This window comes from Protopterus annectens, chromosome 2.part1 (assembly GCF_019279795.1).
Source record: "Protopterus annectens isolate FY-2018-M chromosome 2.part1, PAN1.0, whole genome shotgun sequence".
Classification (NCBI taxonomy): domain Eukaryota; kingdom Metazoa; phylum Chordata; order Ceratodontiformes; family Protopteridae; genus Protopterus; species Protopterus annectens.
This window is the reverse complement of record NC_056729.1, coordinates 949,454,244-949,482,102: the sequence shown is the minus strand read 5'-3', so window position 1 is coordinate 949,482,102 and position 27,859 is coordinate 949,454,244. Positions and strand designations below refer to the sequence as shown.

The following is a 27,859-nucleotide window of genomic DNA, read 5'->3' as shown; positions in this document are numbered from 1 at the left end:
AAGGCCCCTGTTAAAACGGTGATACAAAGTATGGAAGAAATTAAAAAAACTGATAACTCTTTACACTACTATTCCTTTCCTTCAGGAGCAATATAAACAAGTGGTCATCATTCTCTTCTTTTTCCTGTTGTTTTTCCCAGCAGATGGATCTCTTCTCTTCATTTCTTCCTATCCTCCTGCATCTGCTCTACACACACCAACTGCATGTCCTCTCTCTCTCACCACGCCCATAAACCTTATCTAGGCCCTCCCCTATCCTCTTACCTGGCAGCTCCCATCCTTAGCATCTTTTCCCAATATACATCATCCCCTCCTCAGCACATGTCCAAACCAAGCGCAATCGTCTCTCTTGCTTTGTCTCAAAAACTGTCCAATGAGCTGACCCTCTAATATACGATTTCCTAATCCTATCCATCCTAGTCACACCGATTGCAAATCTTAACATCTTTAACTCTGCCACATCCAGCTCTGACTCCTGCCTTTTGTCAATGCCACTGTCTCCAACCCATATAACATAGCTGGTCTCACTACACTCTTGTAGACCTTCCCTTTCACTCTATACGGATACCGTCACTGTCACAAATCTCCACTCACTCTCTTCTCCCCCCCCCCCACCCTGCCCGTACTCTCTTCTCTTCCTCTCTTCATTTCATCATTACTCTCTACTCTGTTTGATCTGGGTACTACTACACTCGTCCTTTACCAACTCTACTCTCTGCATCTCCTCACTTCCTCCTCCTCCTCCCCTCATTTACACATATATATCTGTCTTAGCCCCGCTGGCCCTCATTCCTCTTCTCTCTAGAGCATATCTCCACCTCCAGAGTCTCCTCAACCTGATTCCTACTCTCACTACAGATCACAATGTCATCTGCAAACATCATAGTCCACGGGGCCTCCTGTCTGATCTCATCTGTCAACCTGTCCATCACCACTGCAAATAAGAAAGGACTCAGAGCTGATCCTTGATGTAATCCCACCTCCACCTTAAACGGATCTGTCACTCCCACTGCAGTCCTCACCACTGTCACCATATCCTGTACCACTCTTCAATACCACAACTCTCTCTAGGCACCCTGTCATATGCTTTCTCCAAGTCTACAAAGACGCAATGCAACTCCTTCTGACCTTCTCTGTATTTCTCCATCAACACTCTCAGAGCAAACATTGCATCTGTAGTGCTCTTTCCTGGCATGAAACCATACTGCTGATCACTAATCATCACCTCCTTCTTAACCTTGCTTCCACTACTCTTTCCCATAACTTCAAGCTGTGACTAATCAGTTTTATCCCTCTGTAGTTACTGCAGCTCTGCACATCACCCTTATTCTTAAAGATAGGTACCAAAACACTTTTTCTCCACTCCTCAGGCATCCTCTGACTTTCCAAAATTTCATTAAACAATCTAGTTAGAAATTCCACTGCCATTTCTCCTAAGCACCTCCATGCTTCCATTGGTATGTCATCTGGGCCAACAGCCTTTCCATTCTTCATCCTCTTCATAGCTGCCCTTACTTCCTCCTTGCTAATCTGTTTCACTTCCTGATTCACTATCCCCACAAGTGGTAAAAAGTAAAATTCATATACATAAAAACAAAATGAAATGCTATGGTGCCCCATCTCTTGGGAAGAGTCTCTGGAATTTTAAGACTGTCTTTAAAGGGAGACCCTTAAGATACTGATTGACTGATTTTATCATATGTGTGTAAACACTATTCTACTATTCTTTTTTTTCCAACAGATAGTTGTATTATAAACATTTATCTCAACCTTTTCTAACTTATAAAAACATAATGCTACATTATTTTGTATTTTAGGCCCTTGTATGAAGGTATATTGCTGTACTAGACAACCCTTCCTGATGTGTAATACTTGATAAAAATATAGAGATATAAAATCTCAAGACTTTTGCATTGTTTTCTATCCCATTTATTATTGTTCTCTATACCTGTTTGGCTTCGTCCATGACAGAATTATCAGTAGGTCACCTCATACACTCATTTAACAAATGTAAAATAAGCAAATGCCAAAAGTCAATCATGTGATCTTAAACACTTATTTAACTACCTCCATAAGTTTAAGGAACAGTGTGGTGAAAGTTTCTACTAATGTAAATAAAGTTTCATATGGTCTTCTTTAATTTACTCTACCTTTTTGCTTTATGCCATCTTACTTTTGTTTGGCTATGCTAGGCCTGTTTTTCCCCTTATAAAACAATTCAGCTATCAAGAAATTCAGTTTACAGTAAAAGAATCAAATCATGCATTCCTACATATTTGACGTTCTCTAGCTGAAGATATCAAAGAGCCCTGTATTTCCATTTAAGGTGTGGGTGGTCAGTCAACTTAATGGGACAGAAGGCTAAAGGAAGTGGGTACCCAACCTAATCATCTGGTTTCAGAAAAGAATACAAAGTAGTCTGAGGCTTGCAGCAAAAAAAAAAAAAAAAAAAAAAAGAAAAAATTGGACAACTACCAAATGCTTTCTTTTAACGCCCCTCATTGTCCTTTGTGTTTTTATATGCACACACATACATGTACGCAAATCACATCAAGAAGCAATAATCAGCAAACAGTACAAAAACCCTGAACTGTATCTAATACTTATTACTGCTTTTTTTTTAAAGTATGATGCACCTTTGGCAATGTAGACAGATGCTGTCTCTTATAGTTAAAAATAATCATTGCGAAGTCAAAAATAATCATTGCAAAATTGATACTCCGTTATAGGGTAACACTATAATCCTTTGACTGACAGAATCGCAACTCAAAACTCTTGTAGACCATCCCATACACTAAGCTGATGTCTCTCTGACATCAAGTCAGAGATGTGAGCACTGCTGCTCTATTAAACTCTCACTTCAAGTCAGTTATCCCCTAGTCAATAAACCAATCCCTTCTACCATGCAAATCCCATTCCAGCTCACCAACTATATTCATTTCTTTTCAATAAATCTAGCCCTAACTGGAACCATATAAATACTTACTCAAGCAAAAACCTTCCACCCTGGCAACTGATAATTTACTTACACAATACATCAGACTCGCAGCAGACACAAAAACCTACCCAGTCTCTATAGTATTAAATCACTCCATCACATAATTCTATTCTTCTCCTTTGGAAACCATCTGCCATTCTCTCTCTTCACTAAGGCAGACCCGACTGAATTCACTACTGCCCCATTTTCTCACAGGGCCTCCACTGAAAAGGGGTCTTGTGCTCAGTTTGGCTTTCCTGGTTAAAAAAAAAAAAAAAAAAAAAAAAAAAGTGATACATATATAAATAAGTCAAGCATCACTCAGGAAGCCAGTGAAATGTACCTTTACCTGGACTATGAAGCTCAACAAAAAATATACTTGTTTTCCTGCTATGTTACAAGTTTCTGTGTTTGCCCATACCTTACTTGGATAGAAGGAAGTTTCTCTGTTCACTGTGAGAGAGGGAGCTTTGTGCAGCCTATCTGTCCCTGGAGGAGAGGTTTCAGCCCAGAAATTAGTAGTTTATTGGCCATTTTGGGCTAATTTCTATCTCTTTCATTTTCCTGCTATAAAACCCACATTTGCAAGGTTTTGCACACCGGGCAGTGCTGATTAGCTAGGGTATAACTATTCCTGGCTCCACAAAGATTACTCTTCAATTTTTCTCTTGGAACTAGACACACTTTTAACTTAAGCACTCAAACCATTCACTTTTCATACAGGCACTTGCTCAAAACTCATAGCAAGCACTAATAAACCTTAGCACTAGACCACCCCCCATAGTGTAGAGAAGGACAAAGCTCTCGATTCGACCTTACCAGCCAATCAGTAAAACAGTTCACTGGACCTATCCAGGCATGTCCAAAGGGCAGTTTGAGGTGTACTCTCCGGTCCAACTGGTGAATCTGGGCATTCTGAGGCAATGTTAAAATTGCCTCATGTACACAGACAACCCTCTCCTCCTTCCACCAAACACTAATACATGCGAGAGATGCAATTATACAGCCAAACTGGAGGCTAAGCTCTCTCAACCCAAGACTGGACCAGGCAGTCAAGAGGAGAAAGGAATTACTTGCATCATGCCACGAGTCTCACATAGACCTATGAAACCAGCACCGGCAAAACATACACATAAATACAAAAAAAAACATACTCAGAAACTCTAAATAAAAATCTGCAGAAACAACAGAGACCTCCAAAGCAGACATCCAAGCAACCCCCCCCCCCAACACAAACCATGAAGCACATACTTCACAAAACCAGTGTGCCACACAATCACAGCCCTTAAGGCAAAATAACATACCCAACACACTAGTAATAGGTGACTCTATAGTCAGGCACACTGATGTCCCACTCACTAGGTTGAACAAGGAGAAGGTTACTGTTAGCTGCCTGTCGGGTGCCAGGATCCGCCACATAACACAAGCACTCAGGTCACTCCAGAACAAGTACAAATATGACTCTGTCATTGTCAATGTTGGTGTGAATGAACTGAGCTGTACCTCCCTGGACTACATGAAAAGAGACATGGAGGAGCTCTCTGATCATGTAGCCCAGGCCAGTATGACCCTGACCCTGAGTAGCATCCTGCCCTCACCAAGAATGATACCACGGTATAGAAAAAAAATTATCAATTTCAACAATTGGCTAAGCTTCTGGTGTCATTCAATGGGAATCCAGTGTCTGTCAGCCTGGGATGACATGCTCGACAAGCCACACTGCTTCGCTAGAGACGGCTTGCACCTGTCACCCTTAGGCTTTCGATTACTGGCCAAGACTCTTGCCACTCCCATAGTGCCTTTTTTAGGCAAGGCTCAAAAGACAAACTCACCACCGTAAATAGCACAAGTAACAAAAAACTGAGGGTAATGCTACTCAATGCCAGAAGTCTAAACCTCAAAATGCACGCACTCAAGGCACTCCTCAGTATGGAGAAAACTGATCTATGTGCAGTAACAGAAACCTGGTTTAAGGCTCCAGAGAGCACCCCAGCACAACCAGGCTACAACTCATACCATACATTTCGGCCAGAAAACCCGGACCGAAATACAAAAGGTGGGGGAGTATCCATATTCATCAAGGATACCCACACCTCCAGGTTAGTGGCACAGCACGATGCTTCAGAGATCATCCACGTGCAACTAACAATGGGCAAAACTGCTATTCAAATTATAGCTTGCTACAAATCACCCACCATGTCCCAGGACCCCCACTCCGCATTCCTGGAAACACTGGGAAACATAAAGGTCCTACCAAACACCCTGATATTGGGTGATTTCAATTACCCAAACATTAACTGGGAGAACTACTCAAGTACAAACTCCCTTGCCCAACATCTCCTAGAATTTATAAACTCAAACACCCTGGATCAACTGGTCAACACCCCCACCAGAGGTGACAACATATTGGACCTGGTCATTACCAACATGGGCAACCGGTGTTCCACACCGGAGGTCAACCCCTTGCTGGTTAGATCTGACCATAAACTAATCACTCTGGATATCCACATTCTGCCACCACCCCAGGTCAGAGAAACCACTGTGAAAAACTTTTCAAAAGCAAACCTCACGTTACTTAAGACCGAGGTGGGAAGTTTCAAAGCCCCCATGCTAAAGGATAACGCATGGATCGTGCTATCCCAAACAAAACCAAGACTCACTCCTCCAAGAAAAGGAAACCAGTCTGGTGGACCCCTGCCATAAACAAGCTATACAATAGAAGGAGGAAACTAGTACAGAAAAGAGTAAAATCCCAAGAAGGGAAGACATCCCTGATCAGTATCAGCAAGAAACTATGTTCCCTCATAAAATCATCCAAGGCTAGCTTTGAAAGAAAAATTGCCATGGACCCTAAAGATAACCACAAGGCATTCTTTAGCTATGTCAAGAATCTAAGTGGCAATTCTCAGATCTGCTCGGCGTTAGTGCAGAATGGCACAAAATACACTGAACTGACCGATATAACCAACATCCTGGAAGACAGGTTCAGTGCAAACTTTACCCCCCTCTCACCCCCAAAAGGGCCCATAACTATACCAGAAGAATGTAGTGCCCCTGAAATCACAGACACTCAGGTTAAAACAGCCCTCTCCAAAGCCAAAAACACAGCATCAATGGGACTGGATGGTGCCCTATAAGGCTGACTAGCTTGGTCTGCAAAGCTATGGAGTGCATCATCATGGATCTCATTAACAGAGACATTGGAAACCTCCAAACACTGGACCCTACCCAGTTCGGCTTTGTTAAGGGCAGATCATGCCTCCTAAACCTGGTGGACATCTTTGACAGTTACCAAGGCTATAGATGAGGGAAAGGTGCTCCACACAGCCTACCTAGACCTTGCAAAGGCCTTTGATACCATTCCCCACTCAGGTATTATAGACAAGCTCACCAGCCTGAACATAAATACCTACGTGATGAGATGGGTTGCCAAGTTGCTCATAGACAGAACCCACATGGTAAGAGATGCGAGAGCTAGGTCTGACTCTAAACCTGTTACAAGTGGCATTCCCCAGGGCTCAGTCCTAGGCCCCTCCTGTTTGGCATATACTTCTCAGAGGTACAGGCAAGCACAGGAGGACTATGGTTGACCAAGTTCGCAGACGACTGCAAACTAGGGGCTATAATTGACTCTCCAGATGACACAGACATCCTCCAAAAGGGTCTCACTGAGACAGATACCTGGTGTCTAAACCATGGCCTCAACCTAAATGCCAAAAAGTGCATAGTCATCCTCTTTGGAAAAAACAAAGTACCCACAAACTACCACATAGGTGGTAGCCCCCTAAATACGGAAGACGTAATAAGGGATCTGGGGACCCAAGTAGACAGTAACCTCTCCTTTGATAATCACATTGCCAAAGTGGTTAGAAAATCCTTCTATGTGGCCCACCTAATCACAAAAGGGTTTGCATCCAGATCGAAAGAGGTCATTGGGCCCCTCTATGCATCACTCATCAGACCAATCATAGAGTACAATGCCCCATTTGGGATGTACCTTACAAGACACCTGCAACAACTGGAAAGACCACAGAAGTACCTCACCAGGAGGATCACTGGCCTCAAGCAGATGCCCTATGCAGCTCGACTGAAGAAACTCCAGCTGTACTTGGTTGCAAACTGCCTACTCAGAGGTGATCTCTGCCTGACATACAAGGCCATGTCCAAACCAGAATCACCATTAATTAAACATAGACATCAGTGATGTAAAAATATATCAATGATCTATGGTATGGTACATCTACTGTCACTGCCTTGCAGAGCAACGCATGAGGTACCTGTTTTTACAGTATGACTATGTTACGGCTCAGGTTTTCTGAATCACACAATAGCCTGGGCCACACACTTAGCACACTGTGCATGGTAATGTGTGGTGCTGCACAGAATGCTTAGGAATGTCACAATGTATCCCACTGTAGGGACATTATGGTGTAATGGTTAAGATCTGTGCCTCAGACGAAAAAGGTTACAAGGTCTGATGCAAATCTCTATTCACTGTTTGTGTGAAGTCTACATGTTCTCCTGGTAGCTGCATGGGTTTCCTCCCAAGAACTTGCGTAGTGTCTCTGCAGTCCCTCTGATTCTAACTTTGATCTCCTCATTCAGACTTCCCTTCTCTTCAACCACCACTCTGAGACACCTGAAGATGTTAGCCTGCTCTAATATTTTACCTTCTATCTCATTTCTCAGCTTCTTCTGATTTCTTCCATTTATTTCCATTACAGCTGTCTTATATGTGCTCATTTGCATCCCATGTGCCTTCAGTTTTGCATTACATTACCCTATCCTTTGTTGAAGTTCTTGTTCATAGTCTGCCTGTAATGCCACATTATCCACAAACAGCAACTTTGTTGATCGGTTCCATTTGACCTATTTACTAATGCAGCCCATCAGCAGTATGAATAATGGTGGCCTCACAGATGAATACTGATGCACACTCACTTCCACTGGTAATCCCTCTGTAAGACTAAACACTGTTTGTTCTTGAGTCATTGGGTCCTTGACATAACTAGCACCAGTTCTAGCAATGTTTGTGGTACTCTGAACCACCACAGGACTGCCCAAATAAGCTTTCTTGGGACCCTGCCATATACTTTTCCCAAGTCTAGGAATGCCCTGTTGGACTCATTCCTCATCTGTAGCTTCTTCTCAATTATCTGTCTCACTGCAAACATCAAGTCAGTTGTGCTGCATCCTGAACTGAATTTGAACTGCTCATCTTCCAACTTACTTTCCACTATTCCAGGTATTTGTTGATCAATCACCCTCTTCAAAACATTCTTGCAGTGTGATAAGCATTTAATACCGCTGTACTATCCACAGCTGTGAATGTCCCCTTTGTTCTTGAACACTGGCACTAGTATGTTTATTCTCCAGTCATCTGAGATTGAAGATGCTAGAGTGATATTAAGCTGGTAGGATGCACACTGTGGGACAGACGATGAAATGAGAACATCAGGGCAGAAGTCAAAGTAGCTCTAATTACACAGAAGGTCAAAGAACTGATTAAGGTGGTTCAAGGACATGCAAAAAGGCAGAAGACAATCTGGTGAAGGCAAGAGGAAATGAGGGCATCAAGCAAAGAGATTGATAGATTGTGAGAGAGAAGACCTGTAACAGTCAGGTATGACTGTTGAAAAAGGAAGGAGAGTGACAGTGAAGCGAGAAAGATGGTGACAGTTGACACAACACCCTGTCCCCATACAGAAAATAAGAAAAAGACAGTTGGTGATGATGATTATGTCTTTGCCACAAGAGCAGAAGGTAATGGGTTTAAAATCTGCACAGCTGAACTTAATCATTCACAATTATCTCCGGTATTACACTGATCCTACCACAGTAAAATGATTACAATCTATCAAATTAAATACAGTACATTTATATGATTTCTGTAAGCATTAATGTTAGACTGAAATATACAATAAGTACTTATCAGTAATGTGCGACAACATAAATAATCTACAAGTAAATTAAACATTTTATGTTAATACAATCAGCCTCTATTTAAAAAATGTATTTTTTAAGAAAGTTATTTACTCTGTTGCACATTAATGCAATATTAATAATCAAGAACCATATCTCTTCAAGCCTATCTGCAACACTGGATACATTACAGTTTGCTTACAGATCTAACTGATGCATGGCTGATGCAACAGCTATAGTACTTCATGAATCCTTGGCACATCTAGAGAACAAGAATTGCTATGTCAGAATGCTGTTCATCGATTTTAGTTCCGCCTTTAACACTGTCATTCTCCAGAATCTGATATTGACGTTGATCCAGCTGGGCATCAACATCCTCCAATGAAACTGGATATTGGACTTTCTCATCAACAGACCCCAAATAGTATGTGTGGGAAGTAACATTTCAATCAGTATTACATTAAACATGGGTGTCCCTCAGGGGTGCATCCTGAGTCCTCTGTTGTTCACCTTGTTGCTGCACAACTGCATGGCCAAGCATGAATCCAGCAAAATCATCAAGTTATGATACCACTGTCATAGGTCTTGTCATGATACCACTGTCATACGTCTTGTCACAAATGGTGAGGAAACAGCCTACAGGGATGAAGTAGAGCATCTGATGGGCTTTTATGACAGCAACAATCTGGCCTTAAATGTAAGCAAGACCAAAGAATTAATAGTAGACTTCAGGAGGACTCAGGGGATACATCAACCACTGGAAATTAAGGGGGTGGCAGTGAAAAGAGTCAAAAACACCAAGTTCCTAGGAGTGCACATCTCAGATGACCCATCCTGGCCAACTCATATTAGCCAGACAGTGAAGAAGGCACAACACCATCTACATCTCCTATGGAAACTGAGGAAGGCAAACCTGTCTCATTCCATGCTTAAAGCCTTCTACAGGGCAATCATCGAGAGCATCCTCTCAAATAACATCATAGTTTGATATGGGAACTACAAAGTGTCTGACCACAAGGCTCTCCTGAGGGTAGTGAGAACAGCAGAAAAAGCCATTGGTTCCTCGTTCCCATCCATGGATGATCTGCACAAGACTCAGTGGGTGGGAAAGGCTTGGGAGATAATCAATGATCCCACTCACCCTGCCCATGGTATGTGAAGTTTTTCCTCAGGCAGGTGGTATCACAGCTTACACTGAAAAACATCTAGACTGAACAGGAGCTTCTTCCTTCTATCCATAAGTCTGCTGAACTTGAATGCTAGGCATGATAGTGAATAATTAGAACAATATGCCACAAATTGCTTCAATAACTGGTACAGTTAGCCTTATTTCTTATGCTGCTACTTCCTAAATGTGCAATAGTCAGGAGTGAGTCACCAAATCATACATGTGCAATATGAACATCAGAATATATCATACAACTGACGAAACGCAATATTCTAAGCAATCACAATGTGAAGTCATAGTCTTGCAATACCTACTAGTATAATGTTGTCTAATGTCTTCCTGTCCAATTGTGGTAATTTGTGTTGTTAATATTTTAATTATTACTATATGTGCATTAGTCTTACTGTCATTCAAACTATGTTTTCATTGCTATGTCTTGCACGGGGACCAAACAATTTCATTCAGCTTGCACTGCTGTATATATATATATATATATATATATATATATATATATATATATATATAAATCGACAATAACGTTTACTTTGACTTTGATTAATAATGAATTCAAGAATAACTTACTAATAATTACATGATTCAATGCATACTGTTCACATACATTTATTTAAAGAATCAGGAACTTAATAATGGCTTTTGATTTGAAGACTTGCTGTACAATGAGTACTGATAAGCCATTTCTCGTGTTATAACCTTAATAGAAAAGCAATGTTAAGTAATTAATAATTGCCTTTAATTTATTTAAAAGGAAAAGCAGTAAGATACTTGTGCTGTCAGGAAATGCCATTCTGTTTTGATTTTCTGGTTTTGAGACACTGATCTGCTGCTTAGTTTAAAAGAAGGAAAGCCAAACAGTATTTGTAGTTAAATACAATGATGATTTGCAGCATAATGTCATCTGACTTTACATCAGTTATCCTAATCAGCAGATCGAATTGCAAAACGCATCAACTCCCCACCCAACACACATACACTAAAAAGAAAAAAAAACAGAACTAAAAAAACTATTATAAAAGGCATGACAGATTAACAACGGCAGGGCTGCAGTTTCTAATGGGAACATTACTGCAGAACAATTTTTAATCCCTGGTGTTGGATGTAATACGGAAGAAGTAAATGACTTATTTTACTACAGATAAATGACTACTTACTATTTCATGGCACTGATGCAAAACACAACACAGATGTAGTTATCGCAAACACTTTCATTTTGATTTTGAGTGCATGCAGTTAATGAGCAATATAATGTCTATAGTAGAGTGACTATCCACATTGCAGCAATTAAAGTATAATATTTACTAACATCATGTATTCATACATCCTATCTTCTTTTGTTTAAGAATTCCATACCAAGCCAACAATAATGGGGACAGTGGGACAAATCAGGAGAACCTTTTAAAATTATACTATTTCACCTTTATGTGTGTGTGTGTGTGTGTGTGTGTGTGTGTGTGTGTGTGTGCTTACTAGTCAAAGTGTAAAGGATAGAAAGATTTGCAGCTGTGGACTGACAAGTATTGACAGAATGATAGGTAGCAGGTAGTGACATCGAACAAACAGATGTCCCTATATTAACCAGGTATCATTGTTTTGTGTGTGTGTGTGTGTGTGTGTGTGTGTGTGTGTGTGTGTGTGTGTGTGTGTGTGTGTGTGTGTGTGTGTGTAAAAGAACTATGGAGCAAATCTGTACTGACACCTGCTTGCTGTCCTGCTGAGGGGAACACTTCTGTAAGAGCAGTGAACTGGCTCCAATAGGTAGGGATGGGAGCCCTGAGCTAGCATCCACCAATCACACCATTACAACAGTGTTTTGCAGAGAGATAGTTGACTGGTATGTTATGTGTGTGTGTGGATGGCTGTATGTTTGTGGCTAGTGGAAGTGCGCATTTGTAAGTGTGGTATGAATGTTATGGATTGTGAAATGGAGAGATTAAGACTGTAGTCCCTAGTGATTTCATTATTGCTTGATTGAGACATTTACATTGCTCTGTGTTTGTCAGTACATTGTTTGGTTGCCCTGTTTGGACTATGGTATTACTGCTACAGCTGCAGGTACTATTTGAATTCGTGTGTGTTATGAAGTATTTACATGCCTGTCTGAGATGAGGTTTTTGCAGTGGAGTACAAATGAGTAGGAGTGTTGGATTGCTTATCAGTGTACCCCACGAGCATCACTAATTTTGGCTTACACTTTTGCTCTAACATACTACAATCCATAAAGCTTTTTGGCAAAGATATTAGATTTGCATGAACAAATAATGACATTCATTGCAATTAAAGAGTTTTTTCTTCAGAAAATGGATGCTAGGGTGTGGCCAGGATGCCGACAGGTTGACCACACTTTTTCTCAGCTCTCTTATCTAAGTTATATTTCTAACAGAAAATTTTCAAAACTAATATAGCCTTTAGAAGTTTATACTGGATTATTTTATTTAAATTTTATGATTTTTCTGTCAAAATTCAAGCAGAAATGCCACAGATTTCTTCAAGGAATGAGTTATCAAAAGAACACTTCACCAGACAATGAAGAGGGAACTACAAACTTTATTATCTACCATGCAGGATTTATCTTTGAAGTCTGACAAAATGGACAAAAAACTTGACTCTCTAAAAAAAAATACACAAAACAAATGGAGCAGTTACAAGAATTAATAATGCAACATAAGACTCACATTGCTGACATAGAAGAAGCATTAAATGACATGGAAGGCAGACTCTTGGAATAAGAACATTAACTTTAGTCTGTCTCAAAACAAAATAGTTTTCTAACAAAAAAATTAGATAACTTGGAAGATAGGTCAAGGAGAAACAACTTGCGTATTTATGGACTACCGGGAAAGACTGAAGGAGACAATATCGTAAATTTCCTCAGATCCTGGCTTCCAAATGTTCTAAATTTACCTGAGTCTTTTTCTTACGGAATTGTAAGAGACCATAGGTCACTGGCAGTTCTTTCATCTTCTAGCAAAGCAAATAAAAGTTGAAGACCAATAATAGTAAGTTTTATATCTTCTCAGGACAAGGAACTGGTACTAGAAACTGTGTGGTCAAACTCTCCTGTCAAAATACCAAGATAATATAATATGATATGATAATGATTACTCATCAGAGATTAACTCTAAAAGAAAGGAATGTTTACCTTTAATAAAAGAATTGAAGAAGAGACAATTTAAGGTTCATTTACGGTTTCCTGCGAGACTTAAAATATTTTTCTCTGATGGAGCAAAGGCTTTTGACACCGTGGTTGCAGATGTGTCTTTTTTAACATCTAACAAAACTTTAAATCAAACAGAAGAAATTGATTGGACTGGTTTTGCCTTAAAATGTCAAGAAGAGAGGAATGAATGGAAGAAAACGCAGACAAAAAGAACAAGAACTATTATGGGCTATTTTTATTGTTAACTTGTGAAGTGTGTTTTCCTGCTTTACCTGCACTGTTATGAGATATCTTGCAAAGTGTGTTTACTTGCTTCTGCTTGTTGCCACTGAAATACTGCACATAGTGTATATTAAAACCTGTGAACAAATACCCTGGTAGCTAGTGCTATTTCAGGCTACCACTCAGACTTGCCAACACTGGAGGTGATTCCCCTTGCAAGGCTCTCAACTAGGAGCCCTCATCACTGTGTAGCTGAATGATACTTAACAGTACTTTCTAGCTATACAGCTCATTGTAGTAATGATCGCTCATGCCTCTAACTTTTCCTAGACTCAATCTGCAGTACTGTGGATGGTTTTCCTGGCTATATAGACAGTCATATGTTGAAAAACACACTACTTAAAGGTAAATTGTAAATATACTTGTAGGTTGTAAATCACTCTACTTAAGGATATAATGGTGCTGTTTGCAGTGATGACAATCTATAGTAGCCGTATTTCTTTGCCAATAGCTTAAAGTGAATATTCACACTCATTCTCCTTCCTCTCCTCCACACAGCTTTCCCAGACCTTCACACTCTCCTGACATCACCCACACCCCTGCTATTCACAGATTCTTCCCATGCAGCCTTCTATAGCTATTCTACAGTTATATAATCCAAAACCTATGCAAATTCTGCACAGCCCCAACTTTGGCTTCTCTTTTCCCTCTCTTAGATCCAGCAGCTGAAACTAGCATACCTCCCATCCTGTGAAAAACTAAATAAAACAAAAAAAACAACTTCTGCACGTACCTGAATGAACTCAATGGGACCCATGCAGCTCTGTAAAGTTCTACACTGTATGTGTAATTCATTTCGAACTAAATTGCTTCTGATGTTGTGTTATTTCTGTAAGGGCAGTACACCACCGAGAAGCTTTAGTATTCCAAGCCACCCCTCCACTTCTAGCGAACACTTCACTTGCTCTCCCAATGTTAGAATTCCTAAGTCACTCCCTCCAGCTAGGCATACTTCCAGCCTTTACTGTAATTTCCACTGTTATACCAGTAGCACCTTCTCCCTGTTTCTGTTAGCTCCATCCTCCTTTAACAAGCAAGCCCAATATAGACCATTTGCTCCCCCACCAAATTTCCTACCTTACTGATAGTTTTCTTTCCAGATAGCAAATCTGGAGTTGGCTTCAATCTGCTCCATTCACCCTACCTGCTCTCAGGCTCACTCCGCTCCCCTACCCTACCCCCATTCCCACCCACCCTACATTAATTACATTTATACTTAGTCTATCTCCTCCCCCCACCCCACCACCCAATTATCTCCCTCCAATTCCCCATTCATTACACCACTAGCCACACCTCTTTCACTTCCCCCCACATTACACCACTAGCCACAACTCTTTCACTTACCCTCACATTACACCACTAGCCACACCTCCAACTAAACTCACACATTCCCAACACCGTAACTCACCTCATCATTGCTCCATCAGTACAACCTCTTCATCACCACTGCATCTTGCTATTGAACACTAATTCTCACTACTCTAGTTTCCCACATCTCATACTACAATGTCCACCTCCACTATTATTACTCTACTTAACTTATCAATCTATTTCAATATCCTACTACATTTTGCCTCTCTACATCATTCTTCTACCTCTTCTGCCCCTGAACATTATCCTCGCTGCCCATACAGTCTGAACACAATGCTTCCTTCTCCCAAATTTCAGCCAGCCTTTACAACACAAGCATATTATTATGTGTCAGAGTAAAAATCCTCCACACACCAACACCTTAACAATAATATAGTCTCTCTAAATTATCCAGTCAAAGTAAAATAGAAACTAGAATATTCTACTCTTCCACATTCTGTAACAGACCTATTGCTATACAGGGATATACATCCCAACCCGGGTCTCATCTCCTCTCCTATGCAACCCCCCAACTCCCATAAATCAGTAAACTTCACTACACTTAACCTACAAAGTATCAGAAAAAATACCTGACTTCCATGCATGGATAGCCCACAACAAACCAGATATTACTGTTGCAACTGAAACATGGTTAAAACCCTAATTAAGGACAAAGAATTCCTTCCCCCAGGTTTCTCCTGTCTTAAGGCCAACAGACCCTGAAAAAAAGTGGAGGCACCTCTATAATATATCCTATGACCTTCACTATTGTCCCATATACAAAACCCTTCCCACAGTTCTCCACTGCTGAACTTCTAGTTTCTTTCCTTAAAATGAATAATTGCAAAAACCTCTGTGTGATAGTCATTTATATTCCCCAAGGCAATAACATCCCAGTTCTTGAGGAAATCCTTGCATGCCCACATACTAACATAAAAATGAGACTATCATACTGGGAGATGTAAATATAAACTGGCTATACATATCCCCACAACACTCTAGCTGCAATATCAATCTATATAAGTTCACCCAGCTAGTTAATACCATAACCAGGCCTAATTAAAATAATACTAATGGTTCATTCTTAGACTGGATTTTAGTGTCTGACCCAAATAAGATCACATCCGCTGGTACACTCTCCAATAGTATAAGTGACTGGCCTTTATACAATGTGAATGTACCACAACAATTAATAAACATCAGTACGGGGTTACCAGAGATGAATCCCACTTCTGTCCATTTAGCTTTAACCAAAGGTTGTGCAGCAAACTAAACAATCTCGCTCCCCTTAGATAAAAGATAGTAAAGACCAACCATGACAGTTGGCTATCAAGATCCACTAAGGATCTCATGAAATGCAGGGACAAATCATGGAAAGTCTGGCAAAAAAACTAAAACCAATCTGACCTCACCCAATACAAACAGCAACGAAACTATGTTAAGCGGCTAGTACTACAAAACAAAAAAGAACACTACCTTACACTACAAAATCAACACAAGTAAAACCCAAAGAAATTCTGGAGCTCTCTCAACTCTTTATTAAACCCAGGATCTAGTAATAATCCTTGCCCAGACCCAAATAAAACACCCATTGAAATTGCTGCAACCTTCAACTCCTATTTCATAGATAATATAGCTAATCTAACTGCTACCTTTGCCAAGACCAACTTGTCACCACAAACCTTTTCACAGCTAACACCTGTACACCCCTTATTCCCAACTTTACTCTGTCACCTACTCCCAGTTCAATTATTAAAAAATTGCTTCTAAAACTCGAACCATGCACTATTGCCCCTGATAATATACCCACCAAATACCTACAAATCTCAGCCATCTCAGTCACTTACCCTATCAGCATACTTCTCAACAGATCTGTCCAAGAATCCTATATGCCCATCACCTGGAAAAAAGCTTATATCCTCCCTCTACATGAAGGGGGCCCCAACATAGACACCATCAATTTCCACCCCATTACTATACGATCACCCATCTCTAAGATTCTGGAAAAATGTATTCATTCTCAACTTCTTCACCATCTGACTCACAACCACATCCTCTCCCCCACCCAACATGGATTTAGGCCAGGACATAGTAGCACCACTACCCTCATATCCTTCATGAACACTGTTAACCGATACTGTGATGCTGGTAAAACTGTTTCTTCACTATTTCTTGATCTTTCTAAAGCTTTCGATACTATATCCCACTCTCTCCTTCTAACAAATCTCTCTAACATAGGTACCTCACCTCAAACTCTAAACTGGTTCTCTAATTACCTCACTAACAGGCAACAATCAACTAAATGGCAAAACTCTTACTCCCCTTTCCTAAACACCACCACTGGTGTTCCTCAAGGCTCCATTTTATGCCCACTTCTGTTTAGCTTATTTATCAATAACTTCCATAACACACTCTCTCAAGGCTCAGTCATCCAGTATGCAGATGACTCCACTATCATCTGCACTGCAAACAACTCATCAGAACTACACCAACTCACCCAAAACGCACTTAGCACCACTGAAATCTGGATGTCTTAATAATTATCTTGCTCTGAACCCCAACAAAATCAAACTAGTAATCTTTGCTCCAAAAAGTCCATACCCCTACTAAAAGAGAACTTCACTATTCAATCCCTAAATGGTACCACCAACATTTTACCCAGCACAAAACTCCTAGTTGTCATCATAGACGAAAACCTCACATTCATCCTGCACATCCAATCCAATGCCAAAAAAAAACATATCAAAAGCTTATCACTCTCTACCGACACAAACATCTACTCAGAGCATCAGCCCAACTTTCTCTTGCCTCTTCTTTTCTATTACCATCTCTTTTATATGGTGCCCCCAGTCTCACCAACATTCAGTCCTCTCTAAAGTCCCAACTAGACTCATGCTACAACAACATTGCTAAGTTTGTAACTAATGCTTCCTACTCATCCCACCACTGCTTATCATTATGCAACCTAAAATGGCTTGAACTCCCCAACTATCTTACTTTTATCCAACTAACCACAGCTCATAAACTCATTATTAATCCATCTATGTGCCCTGCTCTATCTTCTATACTTACTATATACCATCCTAACAGACTACTCTGATCCAACAATCAACTGCTCATAAATGTAGAAAAACTCAAACTCTCAGCTGGCCAGATGCTTTACTCCTTTACCATGGCAAAACTCTGGAACTCCCTCCCCCCCAACACTTAGATCCACCCACTCAGTAACCCTCTTCAAGACATCCCTGAAAGAACATCTCTCCTCATCGTGGCTGTGCACATGTCCTAACTCCACATCTTATATAACCTAACTTCAGCCATCACAACTATTCTCACCCCCACACCACTACGCTGGATTCTCTCCATCCTGTCCACTTCCCTCTTCTACTACCCCTATTGTCCCACCATTGATCCCTCCTGTCTACTTCCTTCTCTCCCTAACCCCTATAGACCTACTATAGAACCAGATGAGACATTCAGGTACTCTCGCATTCTACCTTAATATCATATGACCACCAGGGAGGGTGGCCTAATGGTTAAGGTGTTTGCCTTACAAACACAAAGTGCAGGGTTTGAGTCTCACAAGGGATAACTGGCTAAGCTTAAAATGGCTCGTAAGAGCAGTTAGCTTAGTACTAATCTATGAATCTATGAATCTCTATATCTACAACAATATTCACTGACTCTGCCAGTTCCTGCAACAGTACTCATATAGCCTATTGCAACAGTACTCATATAGTCTATCGCTCAACTATTACATCTCCTAAATGTATTAAAATTTAGTACATAGACTCTAATTAATTTCTATATCTGCTTTACACCCACTGCATGAATGTATCCTATTTAAATTTTGCTAGCTGAAAACTACTCATATGGAATGCTCTCATGTATATACTCTGTACTGCTTGTTTACTATCTTGGAATGTTCTCATGTATATACTTTGTATTGCTTGTATACTATCTTTGATTTAGAATGATTACTTATATACTTTTTCATTAACTGTATAAGCTGCCAATAATATGTACTACATGTCACTATTAATGTAAATTCTGTATTGTTTGTGAAGTGTCCTATACATGGAGCTTTTCTCCCTGGAACTCCACTGAAAATGGGCACTTCTGGCCCAGCTGGACCATCCTGGTAAATAAATGCAAATAAATAAGAGACCAAATAGAAAGTAACTTTTAAATAATTATTTTACATATTTTTTTCCGTTTATACCATACACAAGTTATCTAAAGGGAACCACGCTTTATTCAGGTGGCAAATCTACAAAGTTCCCTAAAATGTACAACAAAAATAATACCTTTTAACTAAAAGACTACAATCCCATAAGGAAAAAAGATAAAAACATTTTCTTCCTGTTTGCAAACTTTCTGGGTTACTAACTTAACAGCTTGGTAATTATTGAGCAAATGTGCATAAAACTAACATCTCTCAAAGTATAGCAAATAATAGCATAAAATATGAAACAAAAAAAATGCTTTATCTGATTATACCTTCTGTTAGAGTGTTTTAGTGTCACAGTCTCAGACAAGTTACTTTCAAAAAAGAAGTTTAAAGAAAATGAAAACCTTTAAGTAACACAACATACTGCACGTTTTTCTGTGTAGTGCAGACATATAGAGTTATTTACAGCATTTAAAATGTTTATTCGCCCAACCTTCAATGAAGGCACACCCATTTATGCACACATGTCTTTCCAACGGTACCGAACCACGGGGAGGACATGCAGATTCCACACAGAAGGCACTCTCAAGCCAAGCTTATTCCATGGTGGTACAGCGGTAGCATTGTTACCTCACAGCAAGAGGTTCTCCCGCTTGATTCTCGGCTTGGCTTGGGAGTGCCTTCTGTGTGGAGTCTGCATGTCCTCCCTGTGGTTGGGTAGCGTTCGAAAGACATGCGTGCATAAATGGGCATGCCTTCGTTGAAGGTTGGGCGTCGAGCTGGCACCTCGGCGTTTTGTAAAAATCTACTGCCAATCATTAGCGGACCGGAGTTCCGCTGTGGCGACCCCTTACCGGGAAAAAGCCGAAAGACAAACAAACATTTGAACATACAGTTTAAATATAGATTTCTAAATAAGTTCTAAGCTTTAAGAAACAGAAGATATGTGCCTGTTCTTTAAATGTTTGTCTATGAATGTTTCATGGTTTAACTGATTTAATGATTAGTACATGCTTAAACAGGAAAAGAAATGTTTTTCTTTCTTTTAATATGGAAGGAAAAAGGCTTATTACAGTTAAAATAAAACTTGTCTCAGGTAAATGCAAACTTAACTACAGAGACATGTCTGGCCTTTACAAACAGTCATTTAGAAAGAGGGGAAAGCTCTCAAGTACTCTTCAAGCATGGGGCATGTTTAGAAATACTCAAATTGCTTACTTACTTGTTTCTCGGCTTCCCACTGAGATCGCAAGCTGAAACGCCTGTTTTCTTGTTCCCAAGATGTTTTTTCTATTACTAGCATATTTAGAAGTTGAAAATCCCTTTGAGACCATGTGAGTGCTTGAAAATGAAAGTAAAAGGCTCAGACATGATGTAAGCACTCGGGTTAAAGGTTAACAATGAGCGGTTTGAATTTCTCAGCTTCTTAAAGGGATATTTACCTAATAACACTCAAAACTGTACAATTTGAATAAGAGTAAAAGCAATGGGAGATGTATTAACAAGTAATTTAGTGACCTTATAAAAGATACTATACATTTCCTTTAAATGAAAATAGACAATAAATTTTTGTAATTAGATCATATAAAATAAAGAGCTTAATGTGAAGCAGACTGTGCTACTACACAGTATAATAACAGGAGCTTCACTGAGTATAACTAGAGTGATGGAACCTTGTTATGTATATAAATCTGAACTGTTTTGCTGATTAGTTCGATTAATCTGAATGACAAATATTAATTCAGTCTTATCAAAAGGAATTTGACTAATGGACAACTGTTGTATAAGCAAACACAAAAAGTCGTTATAACTTGCATTATTTTAATATCAAATTAATATGCTTAATATAGTAATATGGTTATGTTAAGTGTTTTTTCTTGGATTTAAAATCAAATTTTATGAAAAATAACTTATGTGAATAGAATACAAGACATAGCAAGCTTCGTTCTGTTAGACAAAATGTATAGATACTTGGGTTGAGAAATGATTCTTGGAGGGGTGTTAGAGGGTATGCTTGAATGGCTAGTCTATTCAAAGCTGGGGTTTGCTTCCCCATAAGAAGATTCATTTGTTTTTTGTCTTAATCTTTAAGTTTTTTTTTGTTTAATTCCTTTTTTATTGTGTATCTATGAGTTGTAACTACTTTGCTACATCAAATGAAAGTGAGTCATTCTCTTTAGTTAAATCTATGTGTTTATTAGTTAAAACACATACACATTACTAACAGTTTGTGTGGTAATAATTTAACTATGAAATGTATCTCCATTATTGTAAATGATCTGAATAATAACTGTAAAAGGGGAAGTCTTTTAAAATATTTGAAGATGTTTAATGCACAGATTTTTTTTTTTTGCAAGAAACAGACCTAATATAAGAAAACATAAATAAACACAAATAACTATGCCGTTTTGGTAAGTTTGCACTATAAACAAAAGAAGAGAGGAGCAGCAGTTTTAAGAAAAAACTCAATCTTAATGCAAACATTTTTAAATACATATTATGACAAAACAAGGATGTTCTGTTTAGTAATGATATCCATAAATGGAAAGATATACACTTTAGTACACATTTATTAGATGCATGGATTACATGTCAAAGTAGTCAAGCAGCATTTACAAGACATTCTACACCATGCTAAAGGGGAAATAATCATAGTGGGAGACTTTAATTGTATAATGAATGATGACACTGATGCTAGAAACACACAAAAAACAATTTCTAAGGTGCTATCTGATTTTACTGAAACTTTTAATATCATAGACATTATAAATATGCTGATCCTAATACATTATTCTTTACACATTACTCTCATCGACATGACACACATTCAAGAATAGATAGAGTGTACATATCAAGATATCTAACTACAAAGCTGGATAAAGTCAAAGTAGTCACATGCCCATTGTCAGACCATAATGCAATTACTTTTGATTTAGATTTAAATACAAAACAAAGAATAACTGTAACTAGAATTCCTTCATACATAACAAACTAAAAGGACTTTAAGGAATTTTATGTTACAGAGATACAAACATTTTTAGACATAAATCTTACTGAAGGCATGTCAGAGATATATATTTGGGGCTCTTTGAAGTCATATTTATATGGTAAAGCATTAACTTGGTTTAAAAACATGAAAAGGCAATGGGACAAAGACTTACTGGAATTCCAGGCAATAATTGGTACATTAAAGCTAGACACTCAGAAGGGAAGGATAAATTTAATAAGTTAATTAGATGAGATGAATAAAAAATATTTAGAGAAACTACATCATAAGATAATGATAAATTTAGAGAAGATCAAACTATGTTCTTTTTGATGAACCCCAGAAATCAGAAAAGAATAGCAAATAGAACTAAAAAAATCATAAAAGCTAATCAAATAAAGGAAACCTGCATTCCAGATACCACAAAGAAAGTATCAGACTTACATGGGATACTAGAAGCATTTAAATTATACTTTCATAAAGTTAATACCCAAAAGGAAATAATTGAAACTCAAAACATATTAAAGTCTTTCTTTAGAAAACATATTAAAACTAAACTAACAGAAGATCATATTAAATTAACAGACAAACAAATAACCATGACTGAACTTAGATCCCTAATTAAAATTGTAAAGCCAAACATAGCACATGGCATATGGTCTCAGAAATTTTCAAATTATTAACCAAAGAAGTGGTGGCATTACTATTAAAAGTATTTATTTACATTAGTAAAGGAAATCAAAAATATTCTCCTTCTTGGAAATATACAATAATATTACCTGTTATGAAACCAGATAAAAATGCAAAGGAATGTTCATCTTACAGACCTATTTCTTTACTAAATGTTGATTATAAAATGTTTATGGCAATACATGCAGCTAGGAACAAACAACTACTTCCATTATTAATAGATGAAAATCAAACTGGCTTTATAAAAGACAGAAATACATATAACATTAAAAGAATTATATCATTAATTGATTACATTAATCATACAAAAAATAACATGAATATAGTCAATTTTGACATAAATATTGCATTTGATTGTGTCCACTGGAATTATCTATGGGCAGTTCTAGAAAAATGTAGATTTTCTCAAAAGTTCACAAAATTTATTAAATCACTTTATGAAAAATCCTTAGCATATATAAAGACTGGATCATGCTTTTCTAAATCTTTAGAAATTACTAAAGGTACAAAACAGGGATGCCCCATATCTCCATTATTATTTGCCTTAGTAATCAAACCTTTTGCAAATTATATTCGAATGGCTAAGAATATTAAGGGTATGCAAACTGACAATAGTCTGCAAATGAAGGTTCAGTTGTTTGCAGATGATATTTTGTTACCCTTACAGGATGTTAACACCTCTCTAAAATCTCTATTAAATTTAATTGAACACTTTTAGAAACTCCCGGGCTTTACATTTAATGAAAATAAGACACAGATATAATTATAAATTCTAATAAGAAATACATACATAAGGATTTTTCTAAATATATAGCTGCTGACAATAAAATAAACTACTTAGGGTTTATATTAACAGATGAACTAGATAAGACAACAATAAACTACTGTACAACACTCATTCAAAAATGGTATAAATACTTTGTACAATGGAGGACAGACATTATATAATTAAAATGATTATTTTTCCAAAAATATTATACTTCATACAAGCTTTTTCTATACCACCTCCTAAATCTTACATAAAACAATTTAATAAACTAATGCTAAACTTCTTATGATATCCCAAAAAACCCAGAATAGCTCTAAATCATCACTCAAATGACTGGGAAGCAGGAGGAATCAGTCTTCCAGATACAGAAATATATGCACTGTCATCTAGTATAAAAACAATATCATTATGGGTAAATAATGCTTATTCTGCCAGATGGAAACACATATATGAAAAGATATGGCTAAAATTAGGTTTCACATTACCATCACAATATATTGAGTTGATATCAAATAATCTTCTTTAGATGATGAGATAACATTTTACAGAAAACAAACAGAAGTATATAAGTTCTAAACTTATAAAAAACATATTAAAAGGATAAAAAACCCTTATAAATAGGAATCCCAACATAAAAGTTGGGTCATTCTTGCTATATTCTATTGCATGCATGCAAAATAACATAAAAGCTTTTGATATAGATATAATTAAGACTCTTAGAAAGCATGAACTGACTTATTGGCATCAGTTACTAGACTCTGGAAAAGTTTTAACAATGGAACAAATGAGAAACAACTTTGATTTAGGTAATGATATAAGAGAGTACATTTTAAACAGAATAGCGACAAAGCAATTAACAATCAGACAAAACATACCTACATTTATAGAACACTTGGTATTTTCAACAACACAAGCTGCTCATGTAAAAGGTTACTTATCAAGCATATATAAAATAATTAAGAAAATGAAATTATATCATACAGAGAATCTTTGGGACTACTATAAAACAATAAATAATCAAATGACAAATGACAATGACAAGAAATTAATACTTCTCTCCACACAGCAAACATCCCTTTCACTACAATGGAAACTACTCACATGGAAATGTATTCATAGGTCCTTTATAACACCACATAGAATGGAAATAATGTTTAAACAAAATATAGGATGCTGTAAAAGGAACTTGAGAGCAGATTGGAGGCATATATTTTATGATTGTCATTTACTTAAACCATTTGGGGATAAAGTTAACTTTTTCTCGCAAATACTTTCAATGATAATTTCCAATTGTCTAAATCTTTGACTTTGTTTAATGATCCCATACCCCAGTGTGTTGCTAGAACGAAGTTTTCACTGTTATGGACACTACTGACTATAGCATGCAAAATCATTAGTACAAATCGGAAAAGTGAGACTTCATCCACATTTGAAGAATACAGAAACATTGTACTGAATGAATCAGGAATGGAAATGAGAACCATTAGAATGAGAACAGAAAGAACCACATCTTATTACAACTCATGGAAGAAAGTGAATGAAATAATGGAGAGATGTGGCTGTAATATCTAATGGAAGGAAGTTTTAAATGTAAAAATGTGTAACATCTTTTAAACATAGACATTTTTGTAAATAGTTTGGTTGTTTAGATTTTATAGTTGCTGACTATATATAGTTGTTAACCTGTGTAAATTATGTTATATATTGCAAAGTTATGAAATTACATTCATTTTGTAAAATCAATAAAATCATTTAATCAAAAAAAATGAATGCTGATTCATGTAAGCTTACTAAATCAGTAGCATTGCCATTTTCTAAAGTATCTGATTTGAAAGCTTTCTCCAGCAGTCTGCTGCTGAGAGGATGAGAGATATGCTACAAGTATACAACTAAGACAAATCACATAAAGCAATAATAACAGAAAGTACTGGGCCATATCACAAGCTTTGGAGGTCATTGTTAAGAAGAAACCAAGAACTGTTTTATTGTTATGTAATACTTGGCATTAAATACCATAATTCAGGTTATGCTATAACAGAATAATTATGCAAAGATAACCACGTGAGCAGTCAGAAATAATACCTCTCAGATGTCAGCTGTGTCCCTCTTAATCCCTACTAAAATTGATGATTTTTGGAGAAAAGGTGGTGAATTATGTGTAATAAATAATAACAATAATTTAGAATTTTAGACTTCTTTTACTTCAGAAAATGTGTATTAATTTACTTGCTCTTATTCTGTTAATGTCAAAGGTTATTAGTACTACTACTGTAAAGGTGTTCATAATTATCTCTGATTATTTCTGGAATTGTCCCTGATTCTGTTCAGATTTGATGACACCTATGGCCAGAATGCAATTCAAATAGAATATTTTGCTGTGCACATTTTAAGAAATGGATAGATTAGCCTAAACTCTGGATTGGTGTATGTGCTTTTTTTAATAATTCCTGGAAAATGCTATTCAGAAATGAAGACATATAAGTAAACAGTTTTAGTGACACACCAGGCTGCAATTTAGTTGGTGTACATTGTCATGCAAAGTTGACTAATTAGTTGAATCCAGCCAAGCTGGAGACTCTAGCTCATTGATGGAGGGGAGATGGCAGGAGTAACTTGGCCAGGAAATGAAACTTGCATAAATGTTCTTTGCAAAAAGTCTTTTTTTATCTCAGTAATTTGTTGACAGTTTTGCAAGTTTCTTTCAGAGAATGTGTAAGTACATCAGTAGGAACAACATTTGTAAAACTCAGGGGAGAACAGTCAGTGACACATGATCTGCAGTCTCTCAAACTTTGCAGTTTTTTCAGGTGTTTCCTTCTAAGTGGATGGAAGTCTAGTCTGACAACAATGGTAGGGCTACTTATTCTTACAATATGTGCATTATGGTACAGATTTAGCTTTCCAAAGAAATTGCAATGTCCACAGACATGGATAAAAAATAAAATAAAATTAGAAATGAGTACTTATTTTGCTGCAAGCAGCTTTGAGAGGTGCAGTAATTCACGGCAAATAAAGAATATATGTTTTTTCATCGGTTGTCTGTAGTGCTCCTTTAACTACAATTTACAAACCCATGACTCCTGTGGAGGAGGAGGGCCCTGCATTAATGACAAACTGGCAAATTAAAAGTCAAATTACAACAAGGCTTGGATTCTAATAAGAAAACAAAATGCAAATGCTAACTGTGAAATGTTCTTACCTGGTTTGCAGATGTGTCCTTTTAAGCACCTCATTTAATGTCTGAAAAATAATAATTAAAACTGTCACACAAAATAAAAGTTAACTGATCAGTTGCTACATTTACCATAACTAGCTATTGTTTTTTTCATGACCAAAGTTCAAGAAAAATATTGTGCAATAGTTAATTGATTGCATTTATTTTTTTTTCAAGGTGATATTCTTGTATTACTGTTTGTTTTTCTAACTACACAGAAGCATTTATGTGACTTATTTTCCAGATATCTGAGTGCAATCACCACACTCCATGCACTACATGCATTACTGAAAGAACTAGTGACTGGGATTGACGAAATGCCTCAGAACAACCATGTGATTGAGAATCAGTTCACTAAGTCTTCACAGTTATGCATCTACTACTCCTAGTCCTCTTGACATTGTTTCTTCAATGCAATATTGAACATTTTTACCTCTTTCAAGACCTGTTCTTGTGCCTAGTGTTCAGAAATATTGATTACAGGCATTAGACTCAGAGCTACGATGAAGAAGTAGGCTTACTTCATTGTGATTCATTATAAGAATAGCCTGGCAAAGGCCTTAAGATTCTGTTGAGACGATTCTGCAGAATATGAAAATATGCATTTGAGACAAGTTGACAGAGATGTGTGGTTGGCAAGTGAAAGTTAAAAAAAGTCATCAGAATGTGTAGAAAATAATGTATGTAGTGCATGGAGCATGGTGATTATGTTCCGATATCCAGAAAAAAACAAATCAGTTATATGCTTCTAGAGAGCAAGACCCCATCTTAACAAATGTTAGCACCCCTGCTTCACTTGTTAAGATCGGATATTGCATTAGGCAGTTAAACCTGCCAGTACTGACCAGCAAACAACAGCGGAATAATGAAAAACAAATTTGTTTATGCCTGTTATCTGTGCTGGTAATGTGTCCCTGACTTTTTGTAACATAACAGAATGTCTTACACTATCTTTCAGACAGCTCTCAATAAGTGCTTTACAGCCCTGAAAGGCTGCACAACACATTGCATTTTTTAGATATTTGTTTTTTCCTGTAACTAGTAGTACACAGAGCAGATAAAACTCCATGCACTACAAAGAATTATGATCAAGTCTCCAATCATAAGCTATTATGTGTTCTCAAAATGGATGCCAAGATTCAACTCTCAAGCTTT

The 27,859-nt window shown here is 37.6% G+C and overlaps 1 protein-coding gene across 1 annotated transcript in view; it reads right to left on the bottom strand.

Moving 5' to 3' along the window:
- The window catches only part of LOC122794924 (probable ATP-dependent RNA helicase DDX60), a 3,096,781-nt gene that overhangs the window by 978,700 nt on the left and 2,090,222 nt on the right, over positions 1 to 27,859 (bottom strand). The window contains exon 27 of the mRNA XM_044063517.1: positions 26,690 to 26,730. Coding sequence (XP_043919452.1) covers positions 26,690 to 26,730 — 41 coding nt within the window. The remainder of the gene's footprint in view (positions 1 to 26,689; positions 26,731 to 27,859) is intronic.